This window comes from Geotrypetes seraphini, chromosome 4 (assembly GCF_902459505.1).
Source record: "Geotrypetes seraphini chromosome 4, aGeoSer1.1, whole genome shotgun sequence".
Classification (NCBI taxonomy): Eukaryota; Metazoa; Chordata; class Amphibia; order Gymnophiona; family Dermophiidae; genus Geotrypetes; species Geotrypetes seraphini.
The window spans coordinates 126,414,330-126,433,266 of NC_047087.1; the positions used below are offsets into that span (position 1 = coordinate 126,414,330).

General features: G+C 45.2%; 1 protein-coding gene across 6 annotated transcripts in view; it reads right to left on the minus strand.

The window, feature by feature from the left end:
• Positions 1-247: 247 nt before the first annotated feature.
• CCDC181 (coiled-coil domain containing 181) overlaps positions 248-18,937 on the minus strand; it is a 326,883-nt gene continuing 308,193 nt past the window's right edge. For 5 of the 6 annotated variants that reach the window (XM_033942636.1, XM_033942640.1, XM_033942639.1 and 2 more), the window contains one exon: positions 7,296-8,738. In XM_033942636.1, coding sequence (XP_033798527.1) covers positions 8,576-8,738 — 163 coding nt within the window. In that variant the 3' untranslated portion in view covers positions 7,296-8,575. Of the gene's footprint in view, positions 887-7,295; positions 8,739-18,937 lie in introns of those variants that run through there. The other variant, XM_033942637.1, reaches the window with a different exon arrangement.

An 18,937-nucleotide genomic window follows, 5' to 3' on the forward strand; every position in this document is an offset into this window, starting at 1 on the left:
CAGAGCCTTCCAGGGCAAGGAGGAAAGGGTGTTGGGTGCAGAGCCTGGTAGGGAAGGGGGGACAGGGTACAGAACCTGGTAGGGAAGGGTGGGGGGACTGTGCAGAGGCTGGCAGGGAATGAGAGGGGCTGGGTGCAGAGCCTGGTATATTTAAATATATTAGTACACAATTTGGTTCAGAATGGGGGTTTTTTTCTTGGTTTTCCTCTAAACCTAGGTGCATCTTATAATGCAAAAAATAGGGAACCTTCAAAAGCTCATCATAAAATGCAGTTAGTCCAATAAAAGAGATATCACTTTATTCCTTTGTTTATTTATTTCTTTATACTACCTTGGAAAGTGGACTAACACGGCCACCATACCATTTCACTCAGGAACAAAAAGGAGATTGACTAAGTTGGTGCATCATTTGGAATGATTATGGATTTGGTGTTGGTGACAACAATCAATCAATGAAAACTTTTTAATATTTTAAAAAAAAGCTTTAAGAAGTCTTTTACTCATTTTGATTTTGTCGGATTCACCTAATCTGTGGCTTTTGCCATTTATTTAAATCACTATAATAAACTGAAAATAATCATTTAATAATTAAATAATTCAGCTTACTCAAACTGCAATCACTGCACTTTCTGCTACCATTTAGGACTGATTAGCATTATTTTCTCCAAAATTAAATTAGTCCATGCATATACATATGAATGGAAGATTAGGTTCTTACCTTGTTAATCTTTTTTTCTGTTAATCTTATCAGGAATTCATATGTTTGGTGTTCAATCCAAACCCGCAAACCGGGTCTTGCAAAAGAGTGATACAGTTTTCAGCACCTCCCACATTGGCAGTGAAGTATAGTGCCCCTTCAGTGTTATCCAAAAGCAGTCGATCACCTCTGGAATAGAACACAAAGAAGAAGGAGTATGGGGAACTTCCCCGCACACATTATACAGATCAGTACTGCTCTCCAACTCTTAAAAAGAATAGCAATGATCAATAAATATTTAAAACATGTATAACATAACACAATAGAAATCAACCTGCTGAACACAACAAGCACTAACAACAAGGGAGCCAGAGGCTTAATAGTACACTTATGTATACAGGACAATCTTAAAGGAGGAGATAGCGGGACTATTGCAGCAAATTTGCAACCTATCCCTGAAAACAGGCGTGATTCCGGAGGATTGGAAGATAGCCCACATTACGCCCATCTTTAAAAAGGGATCAAGAGGTGACCCAGGAAACCACAGACCGGTGAGTCTGACCTCGGTTCTGGGGAAAATGGGGGAAGCACTGATAAAAGAAAACATCGATGAACATTTTGAAAGAAACGAACTTCTGATAACCAGCAAACATGGTTTCTGCAAGGGGAGATCGTGCCTAACTAACTTATTGCACTTCTTAACAAACGGATGGACAGAGGAGACCCCATAGACATCATATACCTAGATTTCCAAAAAGCCTTTGACAAGGTGCCTCATGAACATCTACTCCAGAAACTGACGAACCAAGGGGTGTAAGGAGACGTACATAGATGGATCAGAAACTGGTTGGCAGGTAGGAAACAGAGGGTAGGAGTGAAGGGCCACTACTTGGACTGGAGGAGGGTCACGAGTGGTGTTCCACAGGGCTCAGTGCTCGGGCCGCTGCTATTTAATATATTCATAAATGATCTAGAACGGGGATGAAGTGTGAGATAATAAAATTTGCGGACAACACTGAACTATTTAGTGGAGCTCGGACTAAAGAGGACTACAAAGAATTGCAAAGGGACTTGAACAAACTAGGGGAATGGGCGACAAGATGGCAGATGAAGTTCAACATTGAGAAATGTAAAGTATTACATGTGGGAAGCAGAAACCTGAGGTACAACTATACGATGGGAGGGATCTTATTGAACGAGAGTACCCAAGAAAGGGACTTGGGGGTAATGGTGGACATGACAATGAAGCCGACGGCACAATGCGCAGCGGCCGCTAAGAGAGCGAATAGAATGCTAGGTATAATCAAGAAGGGTATTACAACCAGAATGAAAGAAGTTATCCTGCCGTTGTATCGGGCAATGGTGCGCCCGCATCTGGAGTACTACATCCAGTACTGGTCACCGTACCTTAAGAAGGATATGGCGTTACTCAAGAGAGTTCAGAGGAGAGCGACATGCCTGATAAAAGGGATGGAAAACCTTTCCTACGCTGAGAGATTGGAGAAACTGGGTCTCTTTTCCCTGGAGAAGAGGAGACTTAGAGGGGATATGATAGAGACTTACAAGATCATGAAGGGCATAGAGAGAGTAGAGAGGGACAGATTCTTCAAACTTTCAAAAAATAAAAGAACAAGAGGGCATTCGGAAAAATTGAAAGGGGACAGATTCAAAATGAATGTTAGGAAGTTCTTCTTTACCCAACGTGTGGTGGACACCTGGAATGCACTTCCAGAGGACGTAATAGGGCAGAGTACGGTACTGGGGTTTAAGAAAGGATTGGACAATTTCCTGCTGGAAAAGGGGATAGAGGGGTATAGATAGAGGATTACTGCACAGGTCCTGAACCTGTTGGGCCGCCGCATGAGCAGACTGCTGGGCACGATGGTCCTCAGGTCTGACCCAGCGGAGGCATTGCTTATGTTCTTATGTTCTTGTACTTAGCCATTTGGTTGACAGGAGAAGAACTCCAGAGCCTGGAACCTAGAAATATCCAACGCAGTTGTAACTGAGGATGCAGAGGACTGGCCATATGGACTCCTGATAAGATTAACAGAAAGAAAATTAACAAGGTAAGACCTTAATCTTCCATTCTGTTATATCTCCTCAGGAATCCGTACGTATGGTGATGTAGAAAAACAATAGCTGACATCTAGGGTGGGCCAGGATTCTGCTCACAACACCAAGGATCCAAAAGTGGTGTCCTCTCAACAGCAACAGCCATTCTGTAAGTGAAGAACAAGTAGAAGCTCTGCAAGTTTCTGCTGGGGAGACTGATCGAGACTCAGTCCATGAAGCTGCGTCACTCATGGTTGAGTGCGCACTGAAAGAAACTGACAACTGCTTACTCCATGTGTACTGACGAAATGGCCATGTGAATCCATCTGGCCCTAGAGGCCTGTATGCTGGCCTGCCACACATGAACTAACTTGTGAACACAAACAGATGATCAAAAAGATGAAAACCATTGGTCATTTCCAAATAGCGAAGTAAGACTCTTCGCACATCCAGTTTCTTTAATGTCCTGTTTATCCAAACCAGTAGGCTGAAAAGCAGGCAGATGAACCTACTGGTTGACATGTAAATTGGAAATAACTTTCAGAATAAAAGAAGGAACAGCACAGAGGGTTACACCTGCCTCTGTGATCCTAAGAAAAGGTTCTCTATAAGAGAAAGCTTGTAATTCCAAAATATGTCCCGCTGAGATGATGGTCACCAGGAACACTTTCTTGACCATGATGTCCAAAAGGGTCGAGTCTTTCTATGGCTCATATGGAGCTTTAGTGAGGCTCTTCAAAACTGTTGAGATTCCACATCAGATAAGGGTTGATGGAGTAGGGGTCTTGATCGGAAAGCACCTCTTAAAAATCTAGTTACCGGATGAGCGGTAAGTGAAACCGAACTATGCGTGCCCAGAAACATGAAGGACCTGCCACTTGAACCTTGAGGGAAGCCACTGCAAGCAGAAAAGCAAGGACTACCAGAATAGGAGCTCACAATGGTTCCACCTGGTCTCTTTCACACTAATGTTGAAAAGCAATTCAAGCTTTGGCACAGACCACTATAGTAGAGGGCTTTTTTGCTCTCAAAAGAATGGCAATGACTACGTGTGAATAGCCTCTTTAAACTGGGGCCTTGTGCTCAAGAAGTATGCCGTACCAAAGTGCTAGGGATTGGCCCTTGACTGAGAAGGCTGTGATAAAGTGGGAGCTTGATGTTCCTGTCCCGCTGAAGTCGCATCAGGTCTGTAGACCACGAATGGCAAGGCCAGTTCGAGGCTACTAAGATCACAAGACCTGGATGAGTTGTAATCCTGTGGATGATATGGCCCACCATGAGCCAAAGTGGGAAGACATAAAGAAGAACCGGGCTTGACAGTCCTAAGCTTCATGGTTCTGCTCTTCAACTGAAGAAATGGTGAACATTCAAGTTCTGGGTTGAAGCCATCAAGTCTATCACTGGTCTGCCCCAGCGATGCACAATGAGCAGGAACACCCTTTGAGATAGAGACTAGTCCCTTGGTGATGGAGGAAGTCTGCTTGAACATGTTCCACTCTGGCCATGTAAGCAGCGGAGAGAGCTTGAAGGTGTACTTCACCCACTGGAAGAGCATCTGCGCTTCTAGACTCAAGACAGCACTGCTGATGCTCCCTGCCTGTTCACATAGGCTACTGCGGTTGCATGGTCAGGAAATACTCATACCACTTTTCCCTCTAGAGCCTTTACCAGAGTTGTTAATGCTAACCGAATGGCTCGAAGTTCTAGACTGTTTATAGGCCAGTTGTTCTGATGGGGAGTCCACTGGCCCTGAATGAAACAGTCGCCCTAATGGGCACCCCAGCCACTTAGGCTAGCATCGGTCGTGAGAGTCACCCACTCCAAAATTTGGAGAGGCATATCCCTCAACAAGGAGCTCTCTTGAAGCTACCAACGTAAGCTGCTCCTCACTAGCCCTATCCATGGGAGCTGCATGTGAGGAGAATGATGTTGTGGGGACCACCAAGACAGAAGAGTCTCCTGAAGGGGCCGCATATGTGCCTGGCTCAGGGAACAACCTCCAGGGAAGTTACCATGGAGCCCAACATCTGAAGGCAATGCTAGGCAGTAGGCAACGGAAGGGCTAAGAGATCAAAGATTTGTTTCTATTTGCATAGCTCGGGAAGCAAAAGCTGTGTCGAATGAATTCCCAGATACTCCAAACTCTATTGCGGTACTAAATGACTCCTCCTAAAGGTGACAATCCAGCCCAACCTTTGCAGAACTACAACTGCCTGCTCACACTACTGCTTGGATGGGGCTTCAATGAGCCAATCGGCCAGATAAAGATACATGGATTCCCAATATTTGGAAAAGAGCCACCACTACTGTATGTGTGTGTGTGTGTGGGGGGGGGGGGCTGTTGCCAATCTAAAAAGAAGGGCTGCAAAGTGGAAATGTTCCTACAGTACATGAACTCTCGGATACTTTCTGTGTCCCAGAAAGATGGGAGTATGTAGATAGGCCTCTGTTAGATCCAGTGATGCCAATTACTTCTAGAGCCATTGCCACAATGAATGGGCAGTTTTCATGTGGAAACATAGGATCTTTAGAAATACATTGACTGCCATGAGTTCCAAGATGGGCCTCCAATCCTCTGTGCCTTTCTTAGGCATGATGAAGTATAAGGAATATCTGCCTGAGCCTGATTTATCATTGAAGACAGACTCTATGGTATGAATGTCTAAAAGGGAAGCATGGCTTGGATCTTGGTTTCTTGGAGAGTCCAGAAACAAATTTGGAGAGGGACAAAGGAACTTGATCTTGTGCCCTTCTCGGATGATGTCCAGCATGAGGATATATTTTCCTACTCCTGAAACGCCGACAACTGCCTCCCAATATGCAGAGGAGCAGCTCCGATTTTGGTGTCATTTGGGACTTTTTGGAGTACAGGGTGACGTGAGACCCGGAGGGCTGCAGGCATTTGGAATTGCCATAGTGCTGCCTGTATCCCTGGAAAGACCTATGGCTAGAGGAGCTGGCAATAATTTTGGTGTGAATGATAGGAGAACGAAAATTACTTCAACTCCTCCAAGAGAACAGTGAGGTCTGCTCTCCGGTAGGAATTTAGGGCAGTGGTCTGCCTTACTGGCCATGATCTCTTCTAGGCCCTTGCCAAAATGCATCTGTCCCTTGAAGGGCAGCCTGCTTACAAGTCACTTTAGAAGCAGAGTTGCCATTCCACTCTATGATTCAGAGAATCCTTTCAGCAGAGACCTCATACACTGCAACTTTGCTCAGGAACCTGATGAGGTCATATAAGGCATCCAACACATAATCCACTTTTTCCAGCACCAGCTGGGAGCAGACATCCTTCTCCACCAAGGGTGTGACAGGCCCATGCAGCAAACCACACTAATTCTGCTTTGATGTCCAAACCTAGAATCTCAAACTGTTTCTTCAAAACCATGTCCAACTTGCGATCATGCGCTTCCTTTAGTATTACGCCTCCCTCTTTAGGGAATGCTGTGCACTTGGTGATCTGAGCTACCAGAGTCCACTTTCTGCTGATCAAATAGCTGCTGAAACTCAGGGGCCATGGGATAAAACCTGGACATAGCTATCACCATATTTAAAGAGCTGTTCCGTAAAAAGGGCAGTGATTTCTGAATGCGCTAGAAAAAAAAGATATGGGCATTGGAGCAGCTCATGACTGTACACGGAGAAGTGGAAGGCTGAGCTTCCTTGACCGCATCTGCAATAAAATGGTGAACTGAACCCAATTTAAACAGTTGGCGTATTGAAGGGGTCGTATCCTTGAGGGCCCCCCACCCCCAAGGCATTTTGCTGAATGGGTCGTCCAGGACCAAACCAGTGCCTTGAGATAAAAAAGGCATGGAATCCAACCTCAACTCGGTTTGTGGTGGGAACCGGATCACTCATACCAGAAGAGTCCCCTGGAAGCGAAGACACTCCTTGGATACACAGTGGTGTACTCCCTGCTTGCGCAGCACAGCCCAGGTCCATAAAAACACTCTCTATGTGAGTGGAGAAATTCTGGAGAGGACCCTGTAATGGAGCAATAAGCGATCCTTGACAGACCTCTGGCCGGGCTTGTGCAGAGTCCAAAGGCTCCGTGCGCCTGTGCATCCATGTGCCTGTGCTGTCACCAGTTTCAGAGACTGGGCAGGGCTTTCTCTCCATCTTCCAGACTTGGAATGATTCCCCAGCCCTGGAAGATATGGATGGGGCTAAGCCCGAAGCTCCCTCCCCCTCCACGTGTACACCACAGCACGCGGCACATGGGCACTCCTCTGCTGACCATCCAGCACAAATTTCACATTGATTTGTGCTTACACATTCTGAGGAGCCCATCCTTATTGATTTTTTTGAAAAATCGAGGGGTTTTGAGGCAGGCAGAGGGATTGTTTAAAATCCAAGATGGCTGCAATCAGAAAGTCACACCAAAAACAGCCCATGGAGACTTTTTGAAAACCAAAAGTGCAAAAATAGGGTTTTGGAGGTAGGAGACCAGAACCTTACCCTCAGAACTCCCAACCCCATCCACCCTGATTTTCTCAGAAAATAATAGGGTTGTACTTACAGTTCTGTGCAGTGCCTGCCTGTTAGCATTTCTCTGCAGCTGAGGTGAATGGAAAGGACTTTCTGCTTCAGAAACCTCTGAAAACGACTCCAAACCTTGAAATCTTTGGGCTGCCAGTCGAGTTGGACTCAACTTCCAACTCCTACAGAACCTTGAAGCGCAACAGGGGTGGAAAATCCAGCCAGCAACCTGATAGCCCAGCGGCTTTTACACAGGGCGCCCACAGCCTGCCCTTAAGTGTCTGAAATAAATCCAGCAGGCAAGCTGGCTCCCAGGGGAACGGACCCAGAGCCCTGAAGTGGCACACAGCAGGCTGGCTCCACAGGGCACCGAAGCTTTCAAAATAGTGAACTTTCAACCGAAAAAAAGAAAAACTAAACAGAGCAGATCAGCAGCATGGTTTGCTGCAGAATGAAAAAGCTGAAGGGGCACTATACTCCACTACTAATGTGGGAGGTGCTGAAAACTGTGAGTATCAAAACTGCAAGACCCGGTTTGTGGGTTCGGATTGAACACCATACATTCGGACTCCTGAGGAGATATAACAGAAAGAGAAATAATGTAGCCTTGTAAGCTGAATTGTCCTATGCACAAGTACAAAAATTATGGTGAATGTCTTTTGTGACAAACCATATATTTTATATTGCAAGAAATCCATACCTATACTAGACGTTGCTGCATAAAAATTTCTTATGCTAATGCATTTTTAAAAAGTGACATTTATTTCATTTTGCTACTTTTTTCAGCCAGTAGCCAAATGTAAAATATGTTTTGTTCTGATGACTGCAACTTTTCAACATGTTTAATTCCATCCTCTTGCTTTCTGAATATGCTGTTAATGTAATAAGCATATTTTTTCCTTCTTTATCAATTGTTCCCCTTCCTATTCTTCGTAATCAGGACCACTGAAATAACATTTTGCTTGGAAGGGCAAACAAAGCAAGCTTTGCCTCCCCCTCTCCTCCCCATCTCCTTCTCCATGGTTACTGATGAGGTACAGGGCAAAAAAATTGATTGAGCCATCACCCCAAAGGCCCAGCCAATTCCATTTCCTATATTTGTATTTATGGTGATAATGTTATAGATTTTAAAAAGAATCAAGAATGTACTGTGTGTCATTTTAAGATTACCAAACAAAAAGCAACCTGTTCATTAATTACTCCATGTGTTCCGTTGATTATTTATGGTTGGAAAAATTATTTTAATCAAGTTTGGGAAAAGCTAAACACACTTAGAACAAGATTATGTTATAAGTAACAATATCTGACAAACTAAAACATGAAAGGATATTCTAATTGTGTTTATGTGTATTGGTCCGTGAAGCGAAAGGATTTGTTTTCAGAAATGTTGAAAAGCAAATTCTGAATTTGTCTCGCTCGCCTTGTTTCTATCATAAACCTCCTCGCCTGCTCTTTGGCAATCACTTGCTCAGCGCGTTTTTCCATTCTCTTTCTTGCCAGCCATCTACAAAGAATAATCACAATATTGAGCTTGCATTGATTTACTAATGAAAATTTTTGAATTCAACCTATCAAGATTAAAAAAACCTATGGGAATCTGTAAAAACAATATGTAAATAACCTGGAAAGCATATCACACTGTCTACACACATTGCCAAACTCTTCTACTATCAAAAGCTACATCCAAGTAATTGGATGACTCAAGGACTAGTATAGAGATGCAGTCTTTCACATATAGTTTTCTGGGTTGAGACCATCTTAAGCTCAGCAGTACTACTAACTTCTTGGTCTGAGTGGAATGAATCAATCATCTTAAACCAGTTTCCAGTAGGCAGTTAACAGTCTATTTCTTACTTCAGACTTAAAAAGAATAGAATTGGATTGCAGATGCTAGCTGTGTCCTACTTCTGTACAATAACTGAATTACATGACTGTGGTGAAGAAGCCAACCCCTTGGACTCCCAGAATAAGGATAAAAGTTAAAAATGGAGTGAGTTGTAATACAGACTTTATAAATGATGGCTGAGGTACTCAAAAAGACAAATGGAGAGCATGGTTCATGGAATTCTTTCCAAGATCTCCATTTGTGTGTGTGTGTGTGTGTGCATGTTAGTATTTGTGTGGCCTTTTTGTATGCATTGTATATATCTGTGTTTTTTGACCTGGAGGGTAGCAGGAGTAGGAGTTTGAATAGCACGAAACCCTGTGAATAGGCTCACCTTCAGCTTGGCCACCCTCTGCTTTAATAGCTGGCAAGGATGCCAGGCTCTGCCAGCCCAAAAGATCTTGAGCCTTGCCTGTGCTGCCAGAGCAGCACTTAAGTCATAGATGCTCTTTGGTCACCAATACCTGCTTTCTCATACATGCTCAGTTCAGTGACTGAACTGAGCATGCGCAGGAATGCTAGAATCTGTGGCTGAAGTGTGCTGCTGACATCAGCATTGCTCTGATGGGACTCGCAAGGAGACCTTGTTGGCTGGCAGGGCTTGTTATTCCTACCATCAAAGGGATATTTTAATGTGGTGGGGGGGGGGGGGGGGACAAGGAGAGGTGGAGAGTATACCTGGCCCTCTCAGTCCACCTTTGGGCCTCCCCCCCCAAAAAAAAATATCCACACATTCTGTTGGTTTGGAAAGAATAACGTGAAACAAAGTGTGATAATATATCTGACCATTAGATGTCACTATTAATAGATTTCAAAAGATCTACAGCTTAATTACAGGGTACCATTTGTCCCAAGACAAGGATTACTGTATGTGACCACTATTAGATGGCAGTACACATAACGACCAGTAACAAACCACACTGTTCAATCACTAAGAGGCAAAGATATCAAATTGCATTAAGGCAATAAGGGAATGGAAAAAGAAAGGGAATGATACTTGTATGCTGCCTTATTGTGATTACATATTCAAAGGGGTTTATTTATATACAGGGGCTTATTTTGTACCTGTGGCAATGCATAAATCACATGATTTGATCTTTGACATGATTTAAAGGGCACTAACAGGTTGTCTTGTCCTAAGGTAGCAGTAGTTAAGCTAACACACGGTAAATACTAATGAGATGCAAAAATGCAAATGCATGTAAAGCACCTCATTATTATGTAAATATGATACCACAATCAAAGCCAGAAGTTTATAAACAAATTTCTTGTGTGATATACAGTTGAAACTCATTGAAAGCTATGTGATGAAGGAGAAATATTGCCCTGAGGCAGAGGTTGAAACATAGCTATGTCAGTAGTGGCTTTCCTGTATATCACACAATAATATAAGTTTTTTCCTCATGATTTTTTATATTTGTTTATAAGCTGTTTTTGTTGATAAGAACATAAAAATATAAGAATAGCCTTACTGGGTCAGACCAATGGTCCATCAAGCCTAGTAGCCCGTTCTCACAGTGGCCAAACCAGGTCACTAGTACCTGGCCGAAACCCAAGGAGTAGCAACATTCCATGCTACCGATCCAGGGCAAGCAATGGCTTCCCCTATGTCTTTCTCAATAACAGACTATAGACTTTTCCTCCACAAAATTGTCTAAACCTTTCTTAAACAAGCTAAGCTTTCTTGTACAATTCCTCTGTAGTCTGAACTGCTGGTGTTGTGCATCCCTTACAGCCATAATCTGTAGGGAACTCCAAACAAACTCTAGCCCCTCCCACTGGGTCCATCTCCTGTGACATGCTCCCTGAAGATCAGTTTTGTTTCCTACAACCATGCTGTAGGGCAGGGGTTCCCAAATGGTTGATCGCGATCGACCAGTAGATCGCAAAGGCAACGCGAATCGATTGCGTTGCCTTTGCGATCTTTTTCTCCCTGCTGCTTCCCCAAGCCAGGCCTGGCGTGTACAAGCGCCGGACTCACAAGACTTCATCTCCGACGTCAATTCTGACATCGAAGAAAACGTTCTAGGCCAGCCAATCGCTGCCTGGCTGGCCTGGAACTTCCTTCCCGACGTTAGAATTGACGTTGGATGTGGTGCTTGTACACACCAGGCCTGGCTTAGGGAAGCAGCAGGGAGAAATCGGCGTGGTGGCTTGGGGGTGGGGGTAGGGAAAGAATCGGGGAAGTGGAGAAATCGGCACGATGTCTTCGGGGGGCAGGGGGAAAGAAAGAAAGGCTGAAAGAAAGGGGGGGGCAGTGGGAGAGAGAAAAAAAGGCAGAAATAAATAAATATTGGCTTTACAGAAGAAGGAAGTGCAACCAGACAGTGGCGTACTAAGGGGGGGGGGGGGCGGGAGGGGAGGTCCGCCCCGGGTGCCAGCCATGAGGGGGTGTTCCCGGCCTTGCCGTTCATTCCCCCCACCACCCCCGAAGGACCGCTCGCCCCACTGACCTTCCTGCACCACCTGTGAAGCAGCCCGCAGCAGGATCGCGACTTCAGCGATACCTGAGCTGCTTGGCCGCTGCTTCCTGCGTCGCGGTCCCGCCCCTCCTCTGACATCAGAGGAGGGGCGGGAACGCGGCGCAGGAAGCAGCGCCTAAGCAGCGCAGAGATCGCTGACGTCGGGATCCTGCTGCGGCTGCTTCATAGGTGGTGCAAGAAGGTCAGTGGGGCGAGCGGTCCTTCGGGGGGGGGGGGACTGAACGGCAAGGCCGGGAGCATAGGTAGTGCTGCTTCATAGTGGTGCGGGGAGGCCAGGGGCGAGCGGTCCTTCGGGGTGGGGCGGGCGGGCAGGCAGGCTTTCAAGGAGGAGGGGGGTGACAGACAGGCAGGAAGGCCTTCAAGGGGGGACAGGCCTTCAAGGGGGGGGACAGGCAGGCCGTCAAGGGGGGGACAGGCCTTTGGGGGGGTGTGCAGACCTTCAAGGGGGAGGGACAGGCCTTCAAGGGGAGGCAGGCAGGCCTTCAATGGGGGGACAGGTCTACAAGGGGGTGGGACAAGCCTACAAGGGGGTGGGACAGGCCTTCAAGGGGGGAACAGGCCTTGGGGGGGTGAAGGCCTTCAAGGGTGGGACAGGCCTTCAAGGGGGGGACAGGCCTTCAAGGGGGGGACAGGCCTACAAGGGGTGGGACAGGCCTACAAGGGGGGTTCAGGCCTTCGGGGGGGGTGCAGACCTTCAAGGGGGTGCTGGCCTTCAAGGGGGGACAGGCCTTCAGGGGGGTGCAGGCCTTCGGGGGGGTGCAGACCTTCAAGGGGGGGGACAGGCCTTCAAGGGGGGGGACAGGAAGGCAGGCCTACAAGGGGGGGAGGACAGGCCTTCAGGGGGGTGCAGACCTTCAAAGGGGGGGACAGGCCTTCAAGGGGGGGACAGGCAGGCAGGCCTTCAAGGGGGGGACAGGCCTACAAGAGGGGGAGGACAGGCCTTCGGGGGGGTGCAGACCTTCAAGGGGGGGGACAGGCCTTCAAGGGGGGGACAGGCAGGCAGGCCTTCAAGGGGGGGACAGGCCTACAAGGGGGGGGGACAGGCCTTCAAGGAGGTGGGACAGGCCTTCAAGGGGGGTGCAGGCCTTCAAGGGGGGACAGGCAGACCTTTAAGGGGGGGCAGGCCTTTGGGGGGGCCCTGGTTTAGAAGTACACGGAGGGAAGGGGTGTTCAAAGAGACGTGCATATGCCAAACTTTGGGGGGAGGAAGAAATAATGGGTCTGAAAATAGAGGAGAAGGAGAGAGATGATGGACCATGGGATTTAGGGAGGGAAGGAACAGAAAGGGAGAGAAATTGGACACAAGGGATGGTGTGGAGGAGGGATAGAGATACTGGATAGGAGGGTAATTGGGAAAAGAAAGGGAGAGATGGTGGACTCGGGTGGCGGGGAAGGAGGGAGAGATGCCGGATGAAAGGGTAGTTAAGAAAAGGTGGATCTGTGGAGGGAGATGAAAAAAAGGAAAGATACCAGACTTCCTGGGGAGGGAAGGGAAATGGAAAGGGAGGACAGAGTTGGCAGATGGATGGTTAGCATGCAGAAAGAAGAAAGAAGGAGACCCCAAGTTATCAGAAGAAAACCAGAGCCTTGGACCAACAAGATTTGAAATATAACCAGACAACAAAAGGTAGAAAAATTAATTTTATTTTCTGTTTTGTGATTATAATATGTCAGATTTGAAATGTGTATCCTGCCAAAGCTGGTGTTGGACTGCAAACGTGAGCTAGGATTTAACAGAGAGAGGAAAAGTCCTTTTTGTTTCTTTATTTTATTTACACCACAGCGCCAGTGTGATTAGGAGAAGCCAAAGGGGGTGAAAAAGCTATAAAACCCACCAGGAGTTTTGAAAAAAATCACCCAACTGGGCAGGAAAATCGAATTGAAAAACCAATTCAATAGGCTGAATCGAATCAAAATTTTTTTTCCTGAATTTGGCAGCATTAGTTTGCGCTACTGTCTTAGACTTTAGGACCTGGGATTGGGGAGAGATGGCATCCTCAGTACTTTATAATGCAAGTGAAACGAGGATTTGGTCAGACTTTTGAAGGGTCTGCAGAAAAAAAATATTGTATAGGCCGGGGACATGAGACAGCAGGAAATGGGAACTTTTCTTCCTTCTATTTTTGTGAATGGAAAGGCTGAGGATGTCAGAGAGTTCAGTTAAAATATGTGCTTTATAAGAAAATATAATAATGTGTTTTATAAAGTTTATAGCATAGCTGGCCTACCCAGTGAGGTGTTCCTAGTGGTGGTGGTGGCAGCGTGTCAATGTGTTGAGAGGAAGAGGTGGTCTGGGAAATTCTGCTGAGCAAACTCTGGGCCCATTTCCACCCCCCAGTTAGTCCACTCCACTCAACTGGTTCACACATTGAGTGGGTCTTTGGGTGTTGTGTTGGGATCTCTTCCAGTGGTTTATCAGTATCTCCTTCTGGTCCAAGGAAGGAAACTTTGTTATCCTTAGCATTGACCTACAGAATATGTTTGTAACAGCGCTGCTTGTGTGGCATTAGGCTATGTAGTGATCGAAAGAAAAAAACAGACCTTTGCACATTTTTGCACTATATGGTGGGTGTATGAGGAGATTCACATTTCCTGCACAGCTAAGTCCATGTGAAGTTACCTTGTGCTGTATTTGACATCTAGCAAGGTCTCTGTTTGAAAGGAAAGATCTAAACTTAAAAATGAAGTGGCCAGAAGTTATGGTAAAAGCAGATAGTGTAGCTGGTTTTAAGAAAGATTTGGACAAATTCCTGGAGGAAAAGTCCATAATCTGTTATTAAGACATGGGGGAAGTGTCTGCTTGCCCTGGATCGGTAGCATGGAATGTTGCTACTCTTTGGGTTTTGACCAGGTATTAGTGTCCTGGATTGGCTACCATGAGAATGGGCTACTGGGCATGATGGACCATTGGTCTGACCCAGTTAGGCTATTCTTATGTTATGTTCTCATCTGTAGGGGCCTTTGTTTTCACTTCTTATTTTAATGTATTTTTTTTCTGGGAACTTATCAGTGTTTTTTATAATGGGAACAAAAATGGAAGAGAATTAATGTGTGTGGGATGAGGGGGTAACTAATTTCTTCAGCTAAATAATTCAATCCACCTCAACCAGACATAGGAGAACTCACGCACCATTCACACACCCTCCAACCAAAAACGTCAAAAGAAAAAAACTGTTCGACAACCTCCTAGCCATTCGAGCTGCAACACTCGACCCCCAACTCTACAACCAATTGACATCGACCACAGACTGCAAAACCTTCAAAAAGAAATAAAAACCCTTCTATTCAAAAAACACATAAAACCGAACTAACACAATCAGAACTGTCCCAAGCATCACCTGCAACTACTCCATATGTACTTCTGATGTCATGACAATTCAGACATAATTTATGTTGTTATGTTTGGAATATAAGAAAATTTTCACTGCCTGTTTCTATTCTGACCATTTATTCCATTTCATGGTCATTACAAAAAAATATTTTTTTACATGGGGGGGGGTGTCAAAAAATGATGGGCCCCGGGTGCCACATACCCTAGGTACGCCACTGCAACCAGAGACTCATGAAATCACCAGACAAAAAAGTAGGAAAAATGATTTTATTTTCAATTTAGTGATCAAAATGTGTCCGTTTTGAGAATTTATATTTGCTTTCTATATTTTGCACTATAGCCCTCTTTTACTAAACCGCAATAGCGGTTTTTAGCGCAGGGAGCCTTTGAGCATCGAGAGCAGCGCAGGACATGGCGCAGCTCCCTGTTCTAAAAACCGCTATTGCGGTTTAGTAAAAAGGGAGGGGTATATTTGTCTATTTTTATATAGTTGTAACTGAGGTGACATTGCATATTTTAAAGTCATTTGTCTTGACCTCTGAAAAAACTCTGAATTCAAATGATAATTAACTTTTTCTCTGCGTACAGTGTTCTTCGTGGGTTTTTTTTAATTTTATTGTTGGTAGGTTATTTTGATTTGGTCATTTTAATAGTAGCTCGCAAGCTAAAAAAGTGTGGTCACCCCTGCTGTATGGGCTCATCTCTTCTGAACGTGTTTATTTTTCTAAATTCTAGTGTATTAATTTAATATTTGATGCGGTTCTTGCCTTGGTGCTGCAGATTCACCCTGCAGGGACATCCTTCGGCAGGAGATCGCAGACTTTTCTGAAAAAGTCTGCTTTTGGGGGTTACCTGCTACTGCAGTAAGCCCCCTGGACAGCCTGCACGTCAGATCTTGGCTCCAGGATCGGGAGCTAGTTCACCCCGGGTTCGTCTGCTAAGAGGTAGAGAGCAGACTGTGCGGTTCTGTGGAGGCGTGCCCAGGATTGAGATCGGACTGCATACTTTCCCTGATTATTCTGGAGGCCCTGATAGTCCCAGGCTGAGGTGGCTGGGAAGGTGAGGCAGTCGGAAGTCCTGAAATCCTGTTTTCTCAGCTCCTGAGGTACTGATCTCCTTGCATGCTCTGTCATAAGCTTGCCTGCTATTCTTTTCTATTGCAGCACATGCCACTGTGAGTAGCTGTATGCTAACCGGTTTGGCAATTTTAAGGGGGTCCTAAAAAGGGGGTTTGGGGTGGTTTCCCTGCATGCTCAACCCCCCCACCCCACCCAAACACCTCAAAAATTGCAAAATCGTTGTTTTCCCCAGTTCCCTGTATTTTTCCCGGCTGTTATAGGGCAAAATCGATGCCCATGGTGGCCATCTTGGAATTTCTTTAAACTTTTCAAAAGTATATTTTTTGCACTTAGGAGCTTCATTTTTGCTCCAAACTTCAGATTAGAGAGTTGTGCGGGGACAGAAATCAAACCTGTCCCTGGTAGAATCAAACCCCTCCCTGTCCGTCCCCGCTGGAATCAAATCTGCCCCCGCCCATCCCTATATAAACTTCAGAAGTAGTTCTCTTGTCTGTGTTATAAATCAATATTTGGTCTGGCTCCCACTTACCTAGTTTCCCATTTTAATCTGGCAAGTTCTTTTAGGCCCACACGAAGAATACATCTGTTCACCTATCCGACAATAAAAGCCTGCCACTACAAAAGATTCTTGGACAGAACTCTTGTCTTCCAGGCAGGCAAATGGAACGATTAGCTTAGTAACTTTATCACGCTCTCCTCATCCTACTTCAATTTTAGAAAATTGGTAAAAACGACTTTGTTCAATTGATTTGTAAACTAAGAATCTACACAGCTCCGCTAAGAACTATATAGCTTTTCAATTCTTTCATTATGTAAGACTGTACTGTTGACTTTGATTGTAACCTCTTCGCCGATTGTCCAGCGCTTCTTGCTGTAAACCGCCTCAAACTTCCATGGCTTTGGTGGTATATAAGAATAAAATTATTATTATTATTATTTCATTTATTACTGAATTAAAGGCTCTGATAGAGATCCATTTACAAATAAGCAAAGACACTTTAATTAATTTGGAAATATTAATTGAGAAGAATGCATACTTTGTAAATGGGTTTCTACTAGAGCCTCTAATCTAAATATAAAATATAAATACTCAGCTGATGAGGACCCTCAAGCTGTCATCTGAGGACTTCCTCTGCAGGTGGCCGGGGGTCCTTTTTGCTAAGCTTAGCAGGCAGCTAAGTAGCGTCTGAGTCACAGATTCTGGCACCTCAGTGACTCATGGATGCTGCCAGCGACTGCTGTGCTTGGTGGAGGGGAGTTCTGGCCGTCGCTAGAGGAGGTCCTCTGCTGGCAGTGCTTGGGGATCCCCACCAGTCACAGCAAGGGTCAACAAGTACTTCAACACTGTAGAAATAAAACCAGAAATTAATTTCTTTTTCTTTTGAACACAATACAAAGACACCTGCTAAATACATTTCCCAAAGCTAACATATTTTAGTCAATAAATTCTGTTTTTTACCTTTGTTGTCTGGAAACTTATTTTTCTATCAAATTGGTCCCAGTTTCTTTTTTCCGCTTTTCCATCTTCTGTAAAGTCTTCGGTTTCTGTCCATTGGTTCCTCCTACCATGGACCAGCATTTATCCCTTTCTCATCTTTCGCCCCTGCCCATTAGCCCCATGCCCAACATTTCTCCTTTTGTTCTATAACCCCTCTCCAGCACCATGCCACATCTCTCCCTCCATTCCCTTCACCACTATGTCCAACATTCCTCCCTCTCATCTTTCTCTTCCCTATCATCTGTACCTCCCTCCCTTCCTATCACCAAAAATTCTCATAAGTTACATAAGAACTGCCATCTCCAGATCAAACCTTTGGTCCATCAAGTCTGGCGATCTGCACACACGGAGGCCCAGCCAGGTATACACCTGGCGTAATTTTAGTCACCCATATCCCTCTGTGCCTCTTGTAAGGAGATGTGCATCTAGTTTGCTTTTAAATCCTAGGACGGTAGATTCCGCAATAACCTCCTCTGGGAGAGCATTCCATGTGTCAACCACTCGCTGCATGAAGCAGAATTTCCTGCTTCAGTCCATGTCCTCTTGTCCGTGTCACATTGGACATTGTAAATAACTTATTTTCCTGCTCTATTTTGTCGATTCCTTTTAGTATTTTGAAAGTCTCGATCATATCCCCTCGCAGTCTCCTCTTCCCAAGGGAGAACAATCCTAGTCTCCTAAGTCGTTCCTCGTATTCCAAGTTCTCCATATCTTTTACCAGCTTCGTTGCTCGTTTCTGCACCCTCTCCAGCAGTTTTATATCCTTCTTTAGGTTGGGAGACCAATGTTGGACACAGTATTCCAAGTGTGATCTGACTATTGCTCTATAAAGCGGCATTATAACCTTCTCTGATCTGCTCGTGATTCCCTTCTTTATCATGCCTAACATTCTATTTGCTTTCTTTGCCGTTGCCGCACATTGCGCTGACGGTTTCAGGGTCCTATCTATCAGTACACCCAGGTCCTTTTCTTGTTCGCTCTTACCCAGAGTTGCACCTGGCATTTTATACTCATGTTCCTTGTTCTTTCTGCTTAAACGCATTACTTTGCACTTTTCCACATTAAACTTCATCTGCCATTTCTCTGCCCATTTCTCTAATTGACACAAGTCACTCTGGAGTTCCTCGCTATCCTTCTGTGATCTGATTGCCCGGCATAGCTTTGTGTCGTCTGCAAACTTGATGATCTCACTGGATGTTCCTTCTTCTAGGTCATTGATGAAAATATTAAATAAGATGGGCCCAAGTACTGAGCCCTGGGGCATACCGCTAGTCACTTTCTCCCAGTCTGAGAACTTCCCATTTATGCCCACTCTGCTTTCTGTTCTCCAGCCATTTGTCTACCCATATTAATATATCTCCCTCTATTCCATGGCTTTGTAGTTTCCTGAGAAGTATTTTATGTGGAACCTTGTTGAACGCTTTCTG